Source organism: Eupeodes corollae, chromosome 3, assembly GCF_945859685.1.
Source record: "Eupeodes corollae chromosome 3, idEupCoro1.1, whole genome shotgun sequence".
In the NCBI taxonomy this organism is placed as follows: Eukaryota; Metazoa; Arthropoda; class Insecta; order Diptera; family Syrphidae; genus Eupeodes; species Eupeodes corollae.
This window is the reverse complement of record NC_079149.1, coordinates 33,621,470-33,644,937: the sequence shown is the minus strand read 5'-3', so window position 1 is coordinate 33,644,937 and position 23,468 is coordinate 33,621,470. Positions and strand designations below refer to the sequence as shown.

Sequence of the window (23,468 nt, the reverse complement as noted above, 5' to 3'; positions counted from 1 at the left end):
ACGGACAGAACTGTGATACCGCGATAGTTATTACTGTTTTTGAGGTTTAGTTTCTTTGGTAACTTTACAATAACTCCATCTTTCCAGTCCTCTGGGTAAGTTTCACTCTCCCAGACAGCCAGCACGAGTTTAAGCCAAATACGAGAAGCTGCCTCAGGGTTTGCTTTAAGGAATTCTGCGGGAATACCATCAAGTTCAGCTGATTTATTTTTCTTTAGAAGATGTATCGCATTACTTATCTCTGCACTTTTTGGTGGACTGGTGTCAATACCCCTAGAAGATCTGCGCTTGTTGTTCAATTGTGGATTCAATTCTGCATTGCGCTCCTTCCATCTTTGTAGCTGATCTTCTATCGTCACTAAAAGGTTGCCGTTCAAATCTAACACGGTATGGTTTGTATTAGTGCTACTACGCTGTCCGACAATGTCCTTAGTGATTTTATACAGCTCCCTTGCGTCCGCTCTTACTGCAACATGGTCCCCATTTTCCGCAAGTTTGTCCACCGCTGCACTGTTCTATGAGATGCTCTATACTCCTTTCGTACAATCAATTTCCGCTGAGCATCACTTTCTGAATTGATTATAATTTTTAAATACGACGCACGTTAGGGTCATTTAGAAAGCTTGTGCTGAATCTTGGTCTCCTTGCTATACCCTCTGCGCGAAGCTGTACAGCAGCCGTTCTTAAGCGGAGCAAACCCAGTACAAACATCGCACAGTGACTTCCTCCATTTCTGCTGTATAATGAAGTGATCGATTTGATTTTTGGTTCGACCATCAGGGGATTCCCAGGTGATTTTGTGGCAGTAAAAAGTATGCCACACAAAACTTGTATAATTGTAAATGCAAGGTTCCAACAATAATATTGAAATTAACATAGTTCTTTCTCCCGCGTTTTTATCTTTTGACATTTTAAGCAAATAACCCTTATTTTAAAAATCAATTATTATTGATTGTTAAATCCTTCACCTGTCACATTGAAAAAGCAATTAAATTATAGTTTATCTTGTAAACGTGACAAATAGGGGCCCAACACTTTATTTGTAGATATTTTCACACCTAGTTTTGTTTGTTAACCAAAGACTAGATACAAAAATGTGGGTTAAATAGTTAAACTTTTTCTTTTTTCTACGTAATTTATTTGGCCGAACATTTACGTATTATGAAAAGTGCGTATATAAAGTAGGAATAAAATCAATAAACTTTCACTTTCGCATGTTATTTACACATTTTTTGGCAGCTATAATTTTAAAGCTTCTGAAGAAAGTAGAAAAAGCTTATAATTATTTTCATGTTTAAGTAAGTTGTCCATCAAAATCAGCAATGGCATCCAAAAATGACTTAAATGCAAAATAGTCGCATAATCTTAATGGAAGATGTGCGTTGTTGAATTATTTTTATGAGATGCTTTAATTACTTTTTATTAACTCTGGTGGTGATGGATGACATGACGTTTCAAAAAAGTTCGTCGTATTATATGAAGGAGAAATAATAACATACAAAATTATTATTATATGAATTTAATACAAAATATTTTTTAATGTTCAAATAAGTATAAAATAATAATCATAATTAATTATTTTTAATCACTTTAAATTTTGTTTAATTCGCATTAAAATGAAATATGTGACACGCTATTTTATATGAAGCAGTCTTCAAAACATTATGTGATGTGGTAAAGTGGTTTAGGATTGCACGCAAAGTTTCTTTCTAGTGATGGAACAAAAACCAATCACACTGATAATTATGAGCGTCAAGTTAGCAAAACAACGTTCATCAATTAAAAAGTTAGTAGGTGGATAATTTTTCTTAAATTAAATGCGGCAATTTCGAATTCTTCGTAAAACGTTTTCTAATTTGTCAATGATAATTAACTGTCACAGAAATCTGTCTTAACTTCTTATTTTGAACGTATTATTGTTTATTAATTTTTAATTAGTTGGAACAAATTAAATGTCGTTCAACGTTTTCGATGCAAGGCTACTAAAACACTCTTTTAAAAGCAGGTATAAACAACTTAGGTCTGTTTATTGCTAAATAATTTAAGTTTAAGTTACCCCTTATTTATTTCTACAAAATTAATGTTGTAGTGCAATTTTTGCAAAAAATAAAGCTATAACATTTTATTTTTGAAAACTAATTATTCGTTAACAATTTATAAGGGTTTTCAATGAGAGGTTTCTTTTCAATATGAAAAGAACGACTATTTTTGAAAATACATCAATGCATATTTATGATAAAGAAGAAGGATTGGCAACACCAATGAAAAACGGTACTAGCCCAATGGTCACAACAGTTATGACTGCACCGTATCCTTTCCCTGTAATCGTTAACTTCACGAAACACATATTTAATGGGCCTTACCAATAATCAAAATTAAAGCTCACTTAAATATTTAACTGGGTTTTAAATGTTTTGCTATACCAATAAATATTTTAATAGTTAAGTTAAGGGTTAAAGTCCAATTAAATTTATTGTTGGGAAACTCAACTATAAACGGACAGTTAAATTCAACTCCATGGTTTGTATTGTCGTTTTGACAGCACAAGAAACAAATATTTTTCAGGTCACATGAGTTCAGGTTTGTTGTGATTGTTGTCCGCTGATTGTTCGAAGCAATATTTTTTAAAAAAGTAAGTAAAATAATACTTGTTTTAATATATGAATATATATATATGATTGTGATTATGTTTTTCAAGTTTATGCCGATAAAACTTTGTATCGTCATATTTTGACTTTTGTTTAATTTTGTCTTTTACTACTTTTGCCTCCTTGCTTCGGCCATATTTTCCAAGATATTTATATCTTCTATTAATGTATCGTCCGAATCCATTTCGAAGTTTAGTTTTAATAAAATATTTTTGTTTAGTTTATGTTTCCAAATTTTTCAAATATCAATTCAATGCTCTCTTTTTGACATAGAATGTAGTAGATATTGTAATTGAAGGGTAATTAGTAAAAGTAGTAAATTTTAACTCGCTGTTAAAATTTAACTCAACGATACCTAAGCGTGTGTTTAGCGATTTATTATTGGTAAGGCCCAATAGTTCCTACCTGTAGAACTGTCAAGCTAGAGGTCTTAGGTTGAATCAGTACCTATGCCACCTAAAATTTTCCAGGGGTTCTGCCTCTTGCGAGAAATTGACAAATCCTCCAAGAGTAATTTTTGTCATGAATAATGCTTTATCAAATCAGGCATCCATCCCCGACATTACTCGCACACAGAAACTATTGAGATTTGTAAGCCACTAGATCCTGGTTCTACGGACCTTATCTTTTTCGTGGTTCGAAAGAAAAAAGTATATCAGGCCTGTTCTGCTATTCATCGGGGAAATTTTACTCCAATTTTCACTAATCATTATTCTGCTATTCATTCGAAGTGAAGCTGTCTATGTCGGTAATACTGCGCTTTATTCTTCTATTCACGTGAAAGCATTCTTTCTATAAAATTCAGATCCTCATATAAAATGCAGCAGTTTCTCGTGGTTCGAAAGAAAAAAGTCTATCAATCTTATTCTGCTATTCATCGGGGGGAATTTCACTCGAATTTTCAGTAATCATTTTTCTGCTATTCATTCGAAGTGAATCTGTGTATTTCGGTAACGTCGGTAATACTGTGCGGTATACTTCTATTCACGTGAAAGCATTCATTCTATACAGTTCAGATCCACATATAAAATGCAGCGGATTTTTCATTTGATGTCTGGTTTGTTTTATTTTGTTAAGTTTTGTAAGCAAAATGTAAGTGAAAACTAATTTATTGCCAAATTTAGAATATTTGCTTTATAAATAAAAGGGAAGGAAGACACTTTTTAACATTTCTCCGAAACTCTCTGTTTGAGGATTCTCTTATTCCTCTGCTTACAATTGGAATAAAAAGTAAAAAATTACACAAATTATTCTGTTTAGGTGGATTGATAAAACTAAATTTTTATATGAATCAAAACAATTTATCCAACATTCCCAAGAGTTTTACATGAACAGCTGTTTATTTGAATGTCAAAATGGTTTGGGATAAACTAGTTCACCCGATGGATAACAGAATGCAAAGGCAGTGTGAAAAGGAATCGAATGAGTGAATCGAATATACGACCCACGTGAATAGCAGAATGGGGCTGCATATTAGCTAAACCACAACATTTTGATGGCCAATTGTGATCTTCTCATTGAGAAATAAGACAGTCGGAAAATTTTAACACTAAGAACGAGCTTTTGAAGCGGGTATCGTTGCAGTATTAAAAATGTCGATGTTTTCACTTGACAGCTGACCAAAAAGCGGGCTTTATACAAATTTGACAACTTTCCAATAGTCGTTTCAATTCACCGATTGGTTTCAACAAAGATTTGTATGCAAAATACACCATAAAGCAGTCTGAACGATGTCTAAATTCTGAGAACAACGGGAAATTAAGCCTAGTACGTTGCTGATGCGAAACGAAAATTCCCATAGAAAAATGACATGAAAAATTAGTGGATAGCTGTACTACATTTCTTAGTACAATTCTCCACTCTTTTGGTTCTCAATTTAATTGCCTGGCATATTAATCGCTTGCGATATTTTGACGTTTAATTTATTTATTGAAAAAAATTGTTTACTCGTGGCTTTCGGTGTTTTGATTTGGATTTATCTTTGATTTAAAATTAAATAAATCTGATTTTTCTAATGTGTTAAAACATTACATTTCTGAACGGAAACTCAGGACGTTATTGGTGATGTGCAAGAAGTGATGAATACAAGCAGTGAACTTCAATTTCAAAATTGATTTCTCTTCGGAGGAACAAAAGAAACTGGCCTCGTTGGTAGAAGCCAGTGAAGCTATTTGGAAGTTAGCTGCAGAAATGAAAAAAACAGGTACTAACTGCTCAATAAAATTTTAATAAATAGAATTCCGTATGTGGCGTTCCTTAGGTGTAGCATGCGCTACCACGTCACAGGCAGGAACAAGAGGAAGTCGGGTAGTAAGGCCGATCTTGGCGTTTCAGATCAAGGCAAGATATTACAGGAAGAATCCCAGTAGATAGGCAGATAATTCAATTGTTTTTGACAGCTGACAGAACTCTCCACAAATATTTTTCCGCTGTGGTTTTCCTTTTCATTTTGCTCTGCACTTGGAGACCGCCGAAAAAATAGTTTCACTTCAGCTGCGTACTTCTCGTTGAATACAATGGGTATAATAATGGATTTTGGAGGGTCATACGTACGAAGGATTTATATCTTCATATAGAGTGTTTTTGCCTGACAGGCAGTGATATTTTCGACCTTTGGTATTCCGGTAGAAAATTGTAATAGTTTCTAAAGGCAAGTCGTTCGTGTACTTTATTACGATGAAATTGTTGCGTATACTGACTAAAATTGACAATGACAGTTTGATGATTATAGGGAAAGGATACGTTCAAAAAGTTGAATTCAAAGTTGTCAAATTCCTATAATAAAACTCAAGAAGTGCGGCATTTTATATGTTCATGCGTACACCAAACATAATCATTTATAATCTTTCTTAAGTCAAATAAATAAAAAAAACAAAGGCCATTGAACCAAAAATGTGGTCTTTGCATTTTGCATTTTTATCATTATGAGCCCTATCACCAACAAATAAAATTCACGGAAGTTTGAGCTTCCACAGCCAAACATAATTTACAATTCAAACCCTGATGTTTATTACCGGAAATATATGCATAGAAGTGATACCTAACTTTATATCTACAACAAATTATTGTATTATGAATAAAAAAACACCTGAACTTCCATTAGTCACCTCACCATTCATACCAAAAGAAGTTAGACAAAATATTATACAAACCACCGCAGCATTTATTACCATATAAAATGTTGTCAGATACTTTTTGTATCTCTATACCTGCCTTAACAAAAAAAAGTATCTAACGATACTTCACCATTGTTGAGCTATAGTGATGGAACTTACGTTACATTTGGCAACAAAGATTAGAAACAATAAAAACAACTCATTGCTCCCTAAAATTTATACGAGTATGTACTATATGTGCAATTTATTAATATTTATTATTTTTTTCATACCAACACGTTTCATCAATATTATAAAATTTAATTTTGCAAAGCATCACAAATCAATCAAAACAATACATTTATCAAATAACGTATAACAACGAATGCACATCACATCAAAACATCATGTACTGAATTAATTAAAGTACAAAAACTTAAAAAAATATTACAAATTTACACTAAGTAAATGACTATTGACTATGACCAGAGGCGATGAGGGTATAAATGGGAAGTGTAACAAAGAAAAATTGTTGTAAAATCATTTTTATTTAGCAGTTTATTACACTATTGCTCACCTTCGATTCGAGCTCACCTAATGCTAAACAAATTAACTAACAGGGTATAGGCTTGCGTCTAGACCGGCAAGAGTATGTTGTGTACTTGTACTGTATAGACAATGACTGTAGTTGAAAATAATAATAATTATTTTTCTTCTTTTCTTTTTTCACAATTTTTATTTTTTTTTTTTTTAATTTATATGTACTACGTAATGTTGAATGTACAATAATTGTAAGTCAAGATTTATCAATATCAAAGAGTGATGTACTCATAGTTTATAAAAATAGAATCCCGAAGATCGAAAACGAAACTTCGTGATTTCAACAAACAGCAAAATAAAAATTTTACAAAGTGGTACATGGACATAGTTTAAGGACACATGTGGTGTTTTGAGGTGTCAGTTGTGTTTGTAGTCGTTGTCTCATCACTGGGATCATGTCGAATAACCCACACAAAATAATTAATTTTATTCATTAACTTTTAGTTCTTAATGGTTTTTATTTTAATTTAACTTTTTTTTTTATCGTCTCCCCGTACATTGCTGATAGGTACAGGTACTTTATGATAGATTCCTTTGTTGTTTTTACAATTCATTCAGTTTTATTTTGTTGTAATAGATCTATTGTATTTAGTAAATTTTACGGAAAAGACCGGATTCAGTAAGTATCTAGAGGGTATTATAGAGCACATCAAGTTATTTCAAAATATACTTATTATAAGTTCATAAAGCCGCATTGAGTATGTCGAAGTATTTCGTACTTATGAGTACTTTTCAAGAAATTGCTGATAAAATTAACTGAATACCGGTGTTCTGTTGGAAAATCTATCCATAGTATAGTAGGATTTTACACGAATAACAAAAACAATATCCATAGTATGAATACTACTGATAAAAGTTGGAGTAGAATCTTACTATGGATGGGTTTTTGACATTTAAACGAGTCTCTAATAGATCTTATGTAATTTCGTTCTCAAATGTTGGTACGATTGATATTCCATTTGTATCTCGATGGCTGTGTTCGTTGAGTAGTTGTGCATTTGGAATCATGTGTGTTTTCCATTAAGGAAAAAAATCAATCTATTACTGTTAATATTATTCAGTTTTGTTAGTGAAAATGGTCTAAGTGGGCTTATTTTGCAAGAGAAAACAATAGAAAAGATATTTACGTTTTGCTATGTTTCTACCAAAGGTTTATCTCAGTTAAGATTAAATAAATCTTTTTGGTGTTTCCACCGAACAAGAAGATTTAAAAATTATTACGTTTGACACCACTAAAATGCAAATGGTGTTTCCATTTTTTTTTGTAATTTGATTAATACAAAACAATATTTTTTGTACCCAAACACGCAAATAAACAGACCATAATGCATTATCGGTAAAACCAACTTCTCCGTACAGGTTTTTCTTAACAAATTTTGAATCGATTCCGATCAGCCACCGGGATCGAGTCAAATCAAGCTCAATTAATCTCGATTCAGGTATATAAAGAATTGAGGTGAACTTCAGGCTCGATTCAACACCACTTGTTAATGTAGTAGTCTACGAACAAACCCCCTCCTTGAAGCAATTGTTAAATGGATTTTTTTATATGAAAAATCGAAATTTCCAGGTGTTTTTTTACCATTTTTTCTTGAAAATTTTCCATTTTATTAGTTTTAGTTAGTTGAGTTTTAGTAAACGCACTTAATATTATTCCGCATCTCTTGTATGCTATTAAACATATTGATGTTTTGAGCACTTATGAGTACTTTTCTAGACATTTTCAATACTGAAATTAATAAAAATTCAGTTCTGTTCATCTGAAGGGATTTGTGGAATAGTAAACGATTTATTAAAAAAAAATTAATTACGGTCATTTCTGACATTTTACTATTAAAAATTTGTAAAACTGTCAAATTTTTGCGGAAATCAATCAAGAAGAACATGATTGAGGATTCAGGGACGTTTGGAATTCTGTAAAGGTGGGTCCAGACGAATAAAAAACATTTTTTAAAACATTTCAGACAAATTTTAGACATTTTAAAAACAGAGAAATTTTGTCTGTGGTATGGACGATCACGAAACATTTCTGAAATGTTTTTCTATTTCAAATTTCAAATGGGAAACTTTATTTGTTTAACACGCATTTAGGCGCCAGTTATAGCTATAATTGGTTTTCATCATTGAAAAGAAACATTGGAATTTTTTGACAGGTCGTTTATAGGTATCATACAAAATTTCTGTCATTGAAAACAATTCCTGATTGAAATCTACATCCGACAAAAATTTACTGACAGAAATCGTTCATTGGAATTGTGTGAAATTGGAATACTAATCAGTGGAACGATTCGTTTCACTTTTGAACATAAAAGTATCAGCTGTTTAGGAAAATGAATTTCTTTCCGGAAAATTGAAAAATACATTTTAAGAGAAAAATAAATGTGCAACCAAATTTTTTTTATCAGAAAAAGAAATATGATTATAAAATGTCGCGAAAAGTGTGGAGCATTTCAAATCTTTTTATCTACATATGTATATTAATGTTATAAAGCCGAAGATCTGTTTGTTTGTTTGTTTGAACCCTCTAATCTCAAAAACAACTAGTCCGATTTAAAAAATTATTTCAGTGTTAGATAGCCCTCTTATTGAGAAAGGCTATATGCTATATAACCTTGACAAAGGCTAGCGGAACACCAATATAAAATGTATCAATATTCGAAGATTTTATGCCTCAACAGTAAAAGTTTTCGTAAAATAATTTATGACAGATTTGTTTCCCTTTAATAGCTTTATACAAAAAAGTCCGCGACAGCATGTGTGTATTTTGTAAAATGGGCCTAACCTTTCTTGTGCTAATGAAATTTGTTCTGAAAATCAAAAAGTCTTTCCAAAAAGTGCTGTTTTTTGGTTATAGAATTTCTGTTTCGCCTACTAAAAAGAAGGGCTTAATATTTTAATAGTTATATAAATTTATCTGTATATTTATAGTTTTCATAAAGTAAGTTACTTATAACTTAAAAATTGAAATTCTTTGCTAACTTAATTCGTTTTATTGTAAACCGTGCATCTGAAGACCTCTAAATATTGTCAGTTCATTCAAAAACACTGCAAACAAACCTTTGTTAAGAAGACGTGCCCCAATTTATTTTAAATGTCAAAAAATCAAAACTTTTATGGAAGCCAATTTTAAATTTTTTAGTAAAATGTTTAGACTCAGTAACCGTTTAAATTCATAGGGGCGTATTCCTAGAGAACTACTAAAGTCGTGATTTCTTGATCTATAGTTTTAGGCTTGTTGATTAAATAAACACAGCTTATTCATAGTCAATTTTCCTGATGTGTTTAGTAAAAAACCAGTTTAAGGTTGTATTCTACTACAATTATACTTTAAATGACAGGTTAAAGCACAAAAACACTGCTATATTTTCAAACTTGTTATTTTGTGCTTTCATTTCTCGAATTGGTTATCAAAAAAGTGAGTAAAACAAAACTATTTAGTAAAAAATCAAAAAAGAAACAAAGGCATTTTTCTGAAAAGCAAGTTTAAGTAAAATTTATTTGGTATCATATACTTTTTCAGCTTTTATATTCACAATTTCCAATTTTTATAGTTTAACCACAGGTTTAGCCTTAAACTTAGGTTTAAATTTATTTATAAACAGCCTAAACTCTGTACTTGCTTAGTAGCAAGTTAGCAAGAGTTTAGCAAACATCTATGAATATGCACCATAATCTTCATGATATAAATTGGAAATTGAAACCAAGTAAATATAACTAAATTCTTGACACATAAAAAGAGTTACTTTTATGACACTTTTCAAAGATCAAATATTCAATACTTAATATTTTGTTTAAACTGTTTCAAAATCTAAACTAAGTAATTTGTATGGTTGACAGGAAGGTTATTTGATCTTATTTTCAAATATTTACATAAGTCAGGGCTTTTCGAATAATTTTCATGAAAAGTTTTTGAGACTATACAAATATGGATAATTTGTTGCTTCTCTAGGCACGTCAAAATCTAAATTTTTGACTATCTACAATTTTGTATTAATACCTTTCTATTTAACTCAACCCAAATGACTTTCATTTAAATCTTAATTTAATTTCAATATCAGTTTCAATTCAATTTTAGTTGAATTTCAATTCTATTTCATTTTGTTTTTAATTCAACCTCAAATCAGTTTCTATTTAATTTTAACCTAATTTCAAAGCATGTATGCAATTTGAATCCAACTGCAATTTTCGTATACTCTCAATTTAATTTTAATTCTTCTATTCAATTTCCATTCAATTTGAATTCAACTTTAAGCACAAACAAACCCTAGAACTATTCACTAACGGCGTATCTATGCAGTAGGGCCCTAAAATAACAAACATGAAATGAAACGGAACAAATCAATTGACATTTCAAAAATTTTGTGCTGTCTATTTGACAATAAAATGTAGTAGATTGTTAATAAAGCGGTAGTTAGTAAAAGACATGTTTGATTTAACCATTGGTAAAGGTGCAAATGACTTGTCCTTATAATTTACCCGGGCACATATCTAAACGTATAGTTAGCATTTTATTATTGGTAAGACCCATTAATATTTTTGGGCCTTTTTGAATTCAAAGATAGATAGCTAATCCAGCACTAAACAAAACGAACCAATGTAACGAATCTAAAATATCGTGAAAATATTCTGTATAAATTATTAGGTATACGAAAGACGAATTATTGCAAACAGTTGGAACCGAAACGGACTTGTGGGAGAGAGGAAATATATTCTGTTTAAATAAACATAACGTTGAGTTATTTTCCAATTCAATATCGTATTGCATTGCACTTAAAATTTAACAGGGTGTAACAAAAAATAACCATTTCGATTGACATAATATTATTAGGATAAACATATGTAGGTGTTAATGGAATATTTCCAATAGTTTCTTTTTACTCAAGATCTTAAATCAATGATTTAATTAAGTAACAATCTGTCTTAAGTGAACATTTTTCAGCTTTATCTTCTTTATATTTTAAACTTATACAATCATAAGCTCCTATGACTAATGAATATTTTAATATTTTTATCACCATAACAAAATCTTATAACACTAACGCAAGAAAAATGAAAAATTAGACTCCAAAGATAAACATCGTAATAGTTCACAAAACAGGCTAAAGTTTATAAACTAATTAACATAATAAATGAGTTGGAAAATTTGAGTTAAGCTTAAGGTTAATGTCTTTAAGGTTTTTTAATGCGTTCACATAAATTTAATGTATATTTATGAATGTAAACATTGAAACAAAGTTCTGGTTTTAATCATTCTGTGTATATCTTAATGTTTCGATTTTGCGGCACCCTGTCCTTCAAATAAATGTAAATGAATTTGCTATTCATAAAGCGGTTGACGGCCACACCAAACATAACCATACATTTTTATGCATATCATCGTATCGGATGTCGAGCCGGCCGTTTGCATAGAAACATAATAATGCATCGTTCGCCACACCGTATCACAACATCATCACTAACTCACTCTAGCGGCAACTTGCTAAATGATTTAAATAATAATTTAATAAACATTTAATATCATTTCTAGGAAATCTATACTTGGGTTTATTTCTTAAGCTAGACTTGTGTATTTATAATTTTCTTATTTCTGAGTATAAATGCAAATTATTATATTATCACAGTGCGAACGGGTAACTCGAACTTGGCAATGTATTTAATCTTAGTTAATCTTTTATTTTATTTTTGGGTTCGGGCAAATATTTTGAATTTTTGTTGATCTTTTTGTTGATGGAGGTTTATAACTTAATATTATGCTTTGACGTCGTCTTCGTGCGTCGGTTGTATAAAGTTGTTTTCAATCTAGTTTTCTATTTTGACTTAGAATTATAAAGGTGCTGCAAAGTTCAGTACAATTTATTCATTCGTTAACTATACCCGTAGAATCTTACTATGGATGGGCTTTTGACACGAGTCTCGAATGGAGTTTATGTTATTTCGTTCTCAAATGTTGGTACGATTGATATTGCATTTGTATCTCGATGGCTGTGTTTGTTGAGTAGTTGTGCATTTGGAATCATGTGCGTTTTCCATTGGGAAAAAAACAATCTGTTACTATTGATATTATTAAGTTTTGTTAATAAAAATGGACGAACTGGGCTTATTTTGCAAGAGAAAACTATAGAAAAGATAATTACGTTTTGCTATGTTTCCATCAAAGGTCTATATCAGTTAAGATTAAATAAATCTTTTTGGTGTTTCCACAGCACAAGAAGATTTCAAAATAATTAAGTTTGACAGTTTCTAAAATGCAAATAGTGTTTCGATCTTTTCAATGTGTGAAGTGCAAGTTTGATTCGTGTTAAACAATAAAGAATTTATCAGTTCAGCACCAGATTTTTTTTGTAATTCAATTAAAACAAAACTATATTTTTTCCAAACAAACACGCAAATAAACAGACCATAACGCAATATCTTTAAAACCAACTCCTACATACAGGTTTTATCTTCAAAAATATTGACTCGACTCTGATCCCCAAAGGGATTCGAGGCGAATCAAGCTCATTTCAACTCGATTCAGGTATATAAAGAATTGAGGCGAGCTTCAAGTTCACTTCAACACCACAAGTTAATGCAGTAGTCTACGAACAAACCCTCCTTGAAGCAATTGTTTTAATTCGGAAACAGTACTAAATATTAATTCTTAAACGAAATTTCAAATAAAGGAAGGCTTTTCAAAACTTTAAATAGAGTCAAATAAAGACCCAGAAGTCATCACATAACTTACTTACTTACTTAAGGTGGCGCTACAGTCTGGGGCGGACCTTATAGCCTCAACTAACATATGACTTCAGCCAGCTCGGTTCTTAGCTTGCTTTCATCACTTTTGCACGCCAAACCCATCTTCTCCGATTTCGTAGCAATATTGACAATTATGTCTGAGTGATTGGATAGACCTTTGGAAGATTGTGCCTTTAGTGTTGACGGTTGAGTTTTACACAATTATTTTCAGAACGATGTTAAAGAAGTCACATGACAGTGCATCGCCTTGCCTTAAACCTTTTTGACATCAAATGCATCGGTTAGATCTGTTCCGACCTTGATAGAGCAGCTCGCATTCTCCATCGTCATTCTGCACAAACGGATAAGTTTGACAGGGATACCAATACTAGACATTGCTCTGTAGAGCTCTTCCCTCTTGATGCTGTCATACGCGGCTTTAAAATCGATAAAGAGATGGTGGGTATCGATTTTTAAGCTCCTGGGTTTTTTTCCAAGATCTGCCTTAGTGTGAATATTTGGTCAATGGTGGGCATTACTGGTCTGAAGCCACACTGATAAGGACCTATCAGATTGTTGACAAACGGCTTCAGACGTTTACATAATACGGTAGAAAGGATCTTATAAGCAATGTTAAGGAGACTGATGCCTCTTTAGTTGCAATTTGGAGGGTCTCCTTTCTTATGTATCGGGTAAACTATGCTGAGATTCCACTCATCGGGCATGCTTTCTTCCGACCATATTTTGCAGATGAGTTGAAGCATGCTCCCTACCAACTCATTGCCTGCTGCTTGAACAACACTTCAGCAATGCCGTAAGTTACAGCAGCTGTGTTGGACTTTAGTTCAGATATAGCTATCTTCACTTCGTCGAAGTCGGGTAGGCATAATTTTCGATCTGTGTCACCTAGGTTGAGTGGTTCTATCGCAGATATATAATTTGGAGAAGTGGGTTTTCCATCATCATATAACTTAAGGCTTAAAAATCAAGATTTCGGTGAATTTTAACAAATTTCAATAAAAGTTGTCTTAGAGTGTGTCGTTACACTTTTAGAATGTCAAATTCCATACTTTTCAAATTTCAAAATATGACAGCTTCAAAAGTGACAACTAGCCAAACAGCGGACTGTTCAAAATAAAACCGTCATTAAAACAAAATATTCCAAATTTATTGTTTTCATCGGATAAAGTTTTGAAGTACCTTATTGTAGCTATTCTAAATCTAAGTTTTTAGTTCTTGGCAATGCACTAAAAATCTCTACTTTACATTTGTTAAGAAGCAAGTTCTTGCAACGTAAATATCAACCTTAACTTTTTTTGTTTTGTTTTTTTTTTTATTTTTTATAAACAAACAAAATATTAGTAAAATTTTGTAAACATATTTTGAATAGTGAATTTTAAAAAGGTCAACAAAAGGATCTAAATACCGGCTTTTACGCTTAGCGTCGTATTTTTCTAGGTTCTTGTTTTTCAATGATGATTGAGATGATTAAGAAAGTAGATTGTTTATGTTTATTGTTTGGGTTTCTTTATTTAAATCAATTCTTTTTTGTTTTTTATTTAAATAATATTTGGGTTTTTTTTTTTGTTGTGTTTCAAAAACAAAAAAAAAGAATTAGAATATCAATTTAAGATTTTGCAAATTTACACTAGTTTTGTGGAATTCCAGAATTTTATTCTGTATCCGGTTCCACTGGATAAATTAAAAAAAAAATCAAGAAATTGACAGTTAGAATTAATTTCTCTGACGTAGTTAAATTTAAGGTGAGAACCTTTAACAAACAAAACAAAGGAAAAAAAAATGCCTTGATTTAAGTTCAAAACTCAGAGATTTATAAATAATGCAAAAGAAAATGTTAAAGGCAAATAATTAACATACAAATTGGAATTTCAAACAAAATGTTTATTTGTTTTTGTGATTCTTGCTGTTTCTTTAGGTTTTTGGTCTTTGTTTGTGTTCTTTCTTTGATAAGGAAATGTTTAAAGAAATTGCCTTGATTTATATTTTAGTATTCAAGGGAAGATATAAACTTCTTGAGATTTTTTTTTATTTTTAAAATTTAATAGGGAGGTTAACGTGCTGAGTTTGAGCTTTGGAATATAGTTTATAATTAGAATAAATAGTGAAGTAGTTTCAGGAAAAGAATTGGTTTTGAATATAAAATTTGGTATTTCTACTACTGATTGAAGGCTCGTCATTTTATTCTATTTTTATATCTAAAATGTAAAATAACTTAACAGAAATGTATGCATACAGAAAAGATGATAACATAAAACCCTTAAGAATGTTGACTCTTTCGAGAAATATGGATAAAGTTGTACAAAGTCTAACATTTGTTTCATGTTCTTCTTCTACTTTTGTTACATACTAAAAGAGACATTTTACCTATGAAAGTGAAGTTTACAAACATTTGACCATTACATAAACATACTCAGTTAAAGAAATAAAAGGAATCACATGAATACAAAAAAAATATATAATTATACAAAATCCGTATATTAAATTCTAAGCAGTTTACTGTTTAGAAATATTCTAAATATTTAAAAAAAAGTTTCCAACATTTTAAAACGTTCTCATGTGCATAAACATTAATTTCCTTTTATACGAAATGATTTATCTGAACACGTCTCCGAAGTGACAGCTCGTGGAAAAAATAGTAAACAAACCTAAAACTGAAAAAAAAAACAGAACCAATAATTCGAAATGTCAGAACCGCAAAAATCATTTCGATTTATCAAATTACTGAAAGTTGAAGTTAAACTTCATTATTGTATTAACACTTTAATGAATAGTTTGAAATTCTTCGACTTTGACTTTATGTTTGAGTGACAATTGCCGAAATTTTATTGAAACTTTATCAACTTAAAAGGAGATAGTCTGAAGGAGATATGAATTGAAATAATTGGCTCAAAACTTTAAACGACATAATAAAATGTTTTTTTTTAGCAATGAACTATATTTAATAATTTTATGCTATAAGTTTTCCAACATTGTAAAACGTTCTTATGTACATAAACGAAAATACGAAATGGTTCATCTGAACACGTCTCACACTGACAGTTCGTGGAAAAAATAGAAAACAAACCTAAATCTGCAAAAAATCAAACGGAACTAATCATTCGAAATGTCAGAAACGCAGAAATCATTTAGATTTATCAAATTACTGAAAGTTGAAGTTAAACTTCAGTAATGTATTAACACTTTAATAAATCGTTTGACATTTTTTGACATTTACTTTATGTTTGAGTGACTATTGCCGAAATATTATTGAAACTTTATCAACTTAAAAGGACCTAGGAATTAAAATAATTGTCTCAATACTTTAAACGACATACTAAAATGTTTTTAGCAATTATCTAAGCAAAAACAGAATTTTGCTAAAGTTAAAATCCTAATGGCTACTTTGACTTTTTTGCTATTTGCTAAGCCCATAATTATGGCATCTATCATTATCCTAAAAAATATCTCTTTCCAATTTTAATTGAAAGATTTGTATTGTGTGTTTTTATAATTCGTGAGCTTCAATTATTTTGTTTTCGAAAGATGAAGATTTCGAAATATTTAAAGGAGCGGTTCTGTGCAGAAAAGTGCTATGTTTTAAGTCCTTAGCAAATCACTTCCAAGAACTGAAAGATGGAGAATTTTACTCTAGGTATAGGTTTGATAAAGGAACAGTTCAGTTCTTGGTTGAAAACCTAAACACCGAAACCGTTTAAGTTTGTTTGCTTTGTTTATTTTCACTAACTGTCAGAAATATTCGGATGGCCGTGTTTCAATGACTTCGTTTCAAAAAGATTTCGAAATATTTGACGACTAGGCTGGCTCTGTGCAGAAAAGTGCTATGTTTTAAGTCCCAAGCGAATTCCCTCGAAGAACTGAATGATGAAGAATTTTACTCTAGGTATTGGTTTGAAAAAGGAACAGTTCAGTTCTTAGTTCTTACAAATCGTAGGCTTAAAACTACACAAGAATAAGAAATAAATGTATCACAATATTATTTTGTGGAGAAATATGCTTTAGCCCGATGTTGCAAATTGGCGTCTTAAGGAATACTAGGACCAGTGGATAAAATGGTAGAAACTACATTTGAGGATTCGAATTAATAGGTCCGTTTAAGTTTGTTTGCTTTGTTTATTTTCACCAACTGTCACTGTTTAGAAATTTTCGGATGTTCGTTTTTTAAAATAAAACTGAATTAGTAATTAACCAAAACTAAAAGAGAGGTTTTACAATTTTCGAGTCGCTAGTAAATTGCTTTATTAAGAAAATTGTTAGTTAGTAAAAAAATAAAATAGTTCTTAACAAAAGGTTATTTAAAATTTGGCAACATATTGTGATAATAGAATGATCCAAACTACATTTGAGGATTTGAATTAAAAGGTCCGTTTAAGTTTGCTTGCTTTGTTTACTTTCACTTACTGTCACTGTTTAGAAATGTTCGGATGTTAAATTTTCAACAAAATTTTTAATTAAGAAAATTGTTACTTAGTAAAAAAATAAAATAGACCATAACAATAGGTTATTTTAAATTTTTCCTCATATCGTAATAGTAGAATGGTCCAAACTAAATTTGAAAATTGGAATTAATAGGTCCGTTTAAGTTGGTTTGCTTCGTTTATTTTTACTAACTGTCACTGTTTGCAAATGTTCGGATGTTAATTTTTTAATAAAATTGAATAAACAATTAAAAAACAGAACGAAAATTGAGGTTTTGAAATTTTGGAGTCCCTAGTAGATTGCTTAATCAAGAAAATTGTTACTTAGTAAAATGTTAAGACCTTAACAATAGGATATACAAAATTTTGCCCCATATTGTAATAAGTTTTTGACAGATAGTCAAATTTAAAAATTTGTTAAAATAACAAAAACATTTTCCTTTAAGATAAAATTGAGAATTTGTTATAATCACGTTTGTTTTTTGATTTAATATTTAATGTATTTAGTTTTGTGTTTAATCTGTCAACTGTCAAAACATTTACTGTCAATAAATAATGATTCCATTTAGAGAACGAAAATTGAATTATTAGCGCTGAATGCTTAGCAAAAAAAAAAAACAATTTTATTATTTTTTGTAGTAGAAGAGTTTTTGTGTTAATAAATTATTTATGGATTTTGTTTTTATGTTTTATTATTGTGTAAACAATTGTTAATTCTATCAAACAAGAACCCCCAATATGGTTTAAGCTTTTGAATAGAATCAGAAATCTTACTCATATTTTTTTTAAAAATTAAATCCTTCCATTTTCTGATCATAATTTATTAAAAAAAAAATATTAATCCGAAAGTAACGCCCACTATAAGTTATATTTTTATAACCAGCATTAAATCGTAGATAAATTTATGACAGATCGATTGTGTTATAAAAAATAAAAAATTATCTTATATCCCACACTCTCAGTTAATTCAAATAATGACATAAACAAATTAAAAAACATATATTTAATTTTGTTTTAAGAAAAGTACACATAACATATATAAATTAAAGTGTTGGAACTTACCTTTTCGTTACGTGACAAAAACTCCCAGATTGGTATCGCTGAACCGGAACTCATCTCCAACGACACGGTCAAGATAAGTAGGGTTGCAATTATTTTAAATGCCATTTTATTGGTTGATATTTCGTATTTATTTAAATCAACAAAAATTTTTTTAAAGCCCGTTTAATAGATAAGTTCGAAATGTATATATAAGTGCTTAACGTAATTAAAATCGTGTTTAACTCAAAAGACTGCACACGAATTGATAATAATTTAAAACACGAAACACCCAAAAAACTCTTTGAAGTCCAAAAGTCTTTTAAATCCTCTTAGATACTTTTTTGTATTACTTTTTTTTTCACGGTAAATTAATTTCACTTTGGGTGAACTTTCTTCTTGTTGGACGACGATACGACGACGAATAACGAACAACGAATTTCAATATACAAAAGTACACAAAACTCTATTTGCTTATGCGAACATTAAATACAAAATCCAACCACGCAAAATGAAATTATTCGCGATCAAAACAAAAAAATGCTATACGTATCTCACAGATAAAAATAAAATAAATTGCAGTTTAATCGTGAAGTTGCGCACCTACTTGATGCAGTTGCATTTGCAGTTGTTGCAGTCTTGAAGTATAAATATAGTTTGTTTAGAGAAAAGAGGTGACCTGTTGAAAACTTTCTTTGACTTTTCTCTTTGCGTTTTATTGTATCTTTTTGTTTGTATCTTTAAGTTCATAGATAGATACTTGTTCCGAATTAATCTAACAATTTTGATCAGATACTTTTTGTGTAATAAGAAAAAATAATAAAAGTTGTTTAGTTCGGTGTATAATAATATAGCGATTTTTATACAGACGTTAGTTCGACTTGACGATTCAATATGAAATGAGAAGAAGATTGCTACGCTCTCTCCAATTTATAAAATTTTACACTTTCCGATCGTATACGTTTTTGACGTCACAAACTTGGTTGGCATAATGACATCATCGGTTTAGCGCTTCATTGGCACGATCCGGGCTTTGTGGCGATGTGGATGATCATCACAAAAACAACAAATAGGAAAAACAAAAACAAAAACCATCAAAACAAGTATCGTGCTGTTAGGAATTCGGTCGAACATCACGGATAGTTATATAGTCTGGCAGTTAAAGTTGAACTTAATCAAAATTATCAATTAAAGAACTGCAAAACCATCAAATCCTTAACTCAGGCAGTTTTTTAAACGTTTAACCATTTTATAATTTTTTTGTATGTGTATTACCATTTATGGAATTTGGCATATTCGACATGACCATAAATGCTGCAAGGCAACAATTGTTCATCCCTTCTGATTTGGCTGTAATTTATAAGACCGTCATTTGGCCAATACTTTAATACAACTGTCATGTTTGGGCAAGTGCTCCTAAAGCACATTTAAGTCTTTTAAATAGAATACAAAAAATGGCCTTGAAAATGATAAATAATGGAACTATAACCGAAACCTTTACATCGCTTCAACACTGCCGCAATATGTGATGCCTTTCTGTATTTACTCAAATTTTTACATGCAATGCTCTGTGGAATTAGCCAGTTGAGTTCCTAAGGTTAAGACAATAGTAATTGCCATATTTTTAAAAAAATCTGTAGTAAAAAGATGCCTAACTTAATTTTTGAAGGTCCTTTCTGTACTTTATGGTCTTTAAAAAAAATGTGTGGTCAATATCTTTATCGCTGAAATACAAACACGCTTCAGCTTCGGCTTCACCTGACGTTTGCGAGTTCAGCCATATGAACTCAATGCATGCTATCACAATGGAGCTTCAACCTCACGTTTCGTTTAACAAATCGCCATTTTAATTAACTAATTGCTTTAAAATTTTACTAAATCGTTAAAATAAAATTGAGACTAAAAAGATGTCGAGAAATGGCAAACGTTGAATTTTGAAAAATATTTCGATTACAAAAACTATTTTGTCAACTGTGAAGTGAATTGTTTTTGTACCTTACTGAATTTTCGAAAACAAGATCGTTTAGCACTGAAGCTTACTTTTAGTTGAATGGATATGTCAACAAAAAAAACTACCACGTTTGGAATGATGATAATTTAAAAATTTGTGTTGAGACACCGTTACACCGAAAAAAACGGACTATTTGGTGTGCTTTAGGGGTTAGTTGTATAATTGATCTGTAAGTCTTTAAAAATGATGCTTGCCAGAACGTTACAGTAAATAATGACAGCTATAGAGACATGGTTAGTGAACTTTTCGTTCATCGATTGAAGAGTCATTATTTCATGTTTCACGTAACGGACCCGTGAATTAGCCTCCAAGATCTTGCAATTTAAAGCCACTTGATTTTTTTCTGTGGGATATTTCAAGACGCTAGTCTACGCCGATAATTCTGAAACTATTGACCTCTTGAACGACTACATTCATCATCTACCAATTGATTTATTGAAGGAAATGTTTGATAACTTTATAGTTTCACGTTACGGACCCGTGAATTAACCTCCAAGATCTTGCAATTCAAAGCCACTTGATTTTTTTTCTGTGGAGATATTTGAAGGCGCTAGTCTACGCCGATAATTCTGAAACTATTGACCTCTTGAACGACTACATTCATCATCTACCAATTGATTTATTGAAGGAAATGTTTGATAACTTTGTAGTTTCACGTTACGGACCCTTGAATTAGCCTCCAAGGTCTTGCGATTCAAAGCCACTTGATTTTTTTTCTGTGGAGATATTTAAAAACGCTAGTCTACGCCGATAATTTTGAAACTATTAACCTCTTGAAGGACTACATTTATCATCTACCAATTGATTTATTGAAGGAAATGTTTGATAACTTCCTAGTTTCACGTTACGGACCCGTGAATAAGCCTCCAAGATCTTGCAATTCAAAGCCGCTTGATTTTTTTTCTGTGGAGATATTTGAAGGCGCTAGTCTACGCCGATATACCTGAAATTTTTTAGAGTCAACAATCGTGACGATCATATGTCAGAAATCATATCTAAATTACAATTCCAGAAAATTATCTTTTAAATCAAGTAAATAGTAAATACAAAAGACAGTAATATATAAAGCTGAAAAAAGCTAACTTGAACTTGAAAGAAGTAATATCGGATCTATTAAAATTTTGTAGACATTATAGTAGTTATTTAGATTGTCAGGAGAATTACTATTCTTAAAATTGAAATCCCGGACTATATAAGTAGACAGTAGATACAAGAGATAAACTACAGGTAGGCGCGTCACGCATAATCCAGTAAAATAGATTTAAAGCAAACTTACTATCATCATTATTTCAGTAACAATAAATACAAAACATGTGTATATGTCGTAAGTACTTGACTTTATACAATTTAATGGCTGAATAAACCAATGATTTAACTAAGAAACAAAATTTAAGCTTGAGGTAAAACCATGTTTTCTATTAATTACCATTTTTAAAACCATCTCTCTTTTTAGAAACTACACATTTTTAACACAGGATTTAGCATTTTCAAAATTGAGGAAAACGTAATTGGTCAGTTTATATTTCTAAGATTTTAAGATAAGAATTTTTTGAGACTGACTGACAGAACAGAAGATTGAAATATAAACACAATCCACTAGCTGTCAAATTAGACTTTCATTTCTTTTCTTCCTTTTCAAATTCTGCGACAGAGAATAATAAAAATTCTATTCTCAAATTTCTAACAACAAAACTGAGAAATTTTATTTTGTATTTCTAAGAATACGGAAATTTCGGTATCTTAACTGGAAAACTGACCAACTAAAGCTAAACACAAACGGCTGACAGATGAATTAAAGTGCTCTGACAATAGCTGCCAAGGAAATAGCCCAACTTTAGAATAACAGAATTTATTAGAAAACCTTACATTTTCATTACCACACATTTCATAACATTTGATTTTACTTTTGGTTTGACATTTTTAATGTCAGTTGTCTAGACAACCGTCTGAACGTAGCCTTAAACATTTTGGGATCCTAGGTAAGCGTTAGGTTAGGTTGAAGTGCTATCCAAGATGGAAACGGACATACTTAGGCCAGTTTAATGGCACATTGTGATACCACATGAATCTTGAGGCTTCCTTCTAATGGAACCAATTTGAGTCCCTTACGAAACGTGAGAAGGTGATTATGCTGATATAATTTAGGTTGCTTAGATCGTTAAAGAAGAATTTTCCTAGGTAATTCTTGCGTTTTCGATCCAGAGCAGGGCAGATGAAGAACTGTTTCCTCCTCTTGCTTGTCTATACAGCTTCTGCAAAAGTCATTTGAGAATAGGCCTGGTCTTGTGGCGTGCTATCCTATTTGTGTCCGGTTATGACACCTATTATCGAGCTTATATGCGATCTGCTTAGAGAGAGCAAGCACCTTGAACGTTTTAAATCCAGTGTTGGCCGTTTTTTTGTTTGACCGTGACACGTGGTGATGTTGTTAAACCTGGTGCCTGCCCTACTCACACAGATGTCTCTATGGCCCGGCACCTAGCAAACGTGAATATTAAACTGTTGTGCCATCTCCATTAGAGATGATCGACAATTATGGACTGTGGATTTGATAGCAGCCTGACTATCTGAGAAAATACGGATATCATATGTTGATATCACGTTTTCTTTAAGCCCGGATAAGACTTCCTTTATCACCAAAAGTTCCGCCTGGAACACGCTACAATGATTGGAAACGCGGAATGAGAGACTTAATTTCAGTCGTTCAGAGTCAGAGTCGTTCCAACCCCTTCTTCTATTTTTGAACCATCTGTATAAAAATGGATTGATCCATTTTCCAGGAATGTCCTAACCTCCCAGAAAGATGTGGGAGGTATAGAAATCTCGAAATTTCCGTCGAATAGCAGTTGGGGGATGGTGTAGTCTGTGTGCTTTGGAATTGATTCTAAATACCTAAGAATTACGGAGTGGAGAATTTTGTTGT

At 31.2% G+C, this 23,468-nt stretch overlaps 1 protein-coding gene across 1 annotated transcript in view; it reads right to left on the bottom strand.

Annotated features, from left to right (window-relative positions):
• The window catches only part of LOC129949395 (rhythmically expressed gene 5 protein), a 28,618-nt gene extending 9,847 nt beyond the window's left edge, over nucleotides 1–18,771 (bottom strand). The window contains exon 1 of the mRNA XM_056060830.1: nucleotides 18,559–18,771. Coding sequence (XP_055916805.1) covers nucleotides 18,559–18,663 — 105 coding nt within the window. The 5' untranslated portion in view covers nucleotides 18,664–18,771. The remainder of the gene's footprint in view (nucleotides 1–18,558) is intronic.
• Between the last annotated feature and the right edge of the window lie 4,697 nt (nucleotides 18,772–23,468).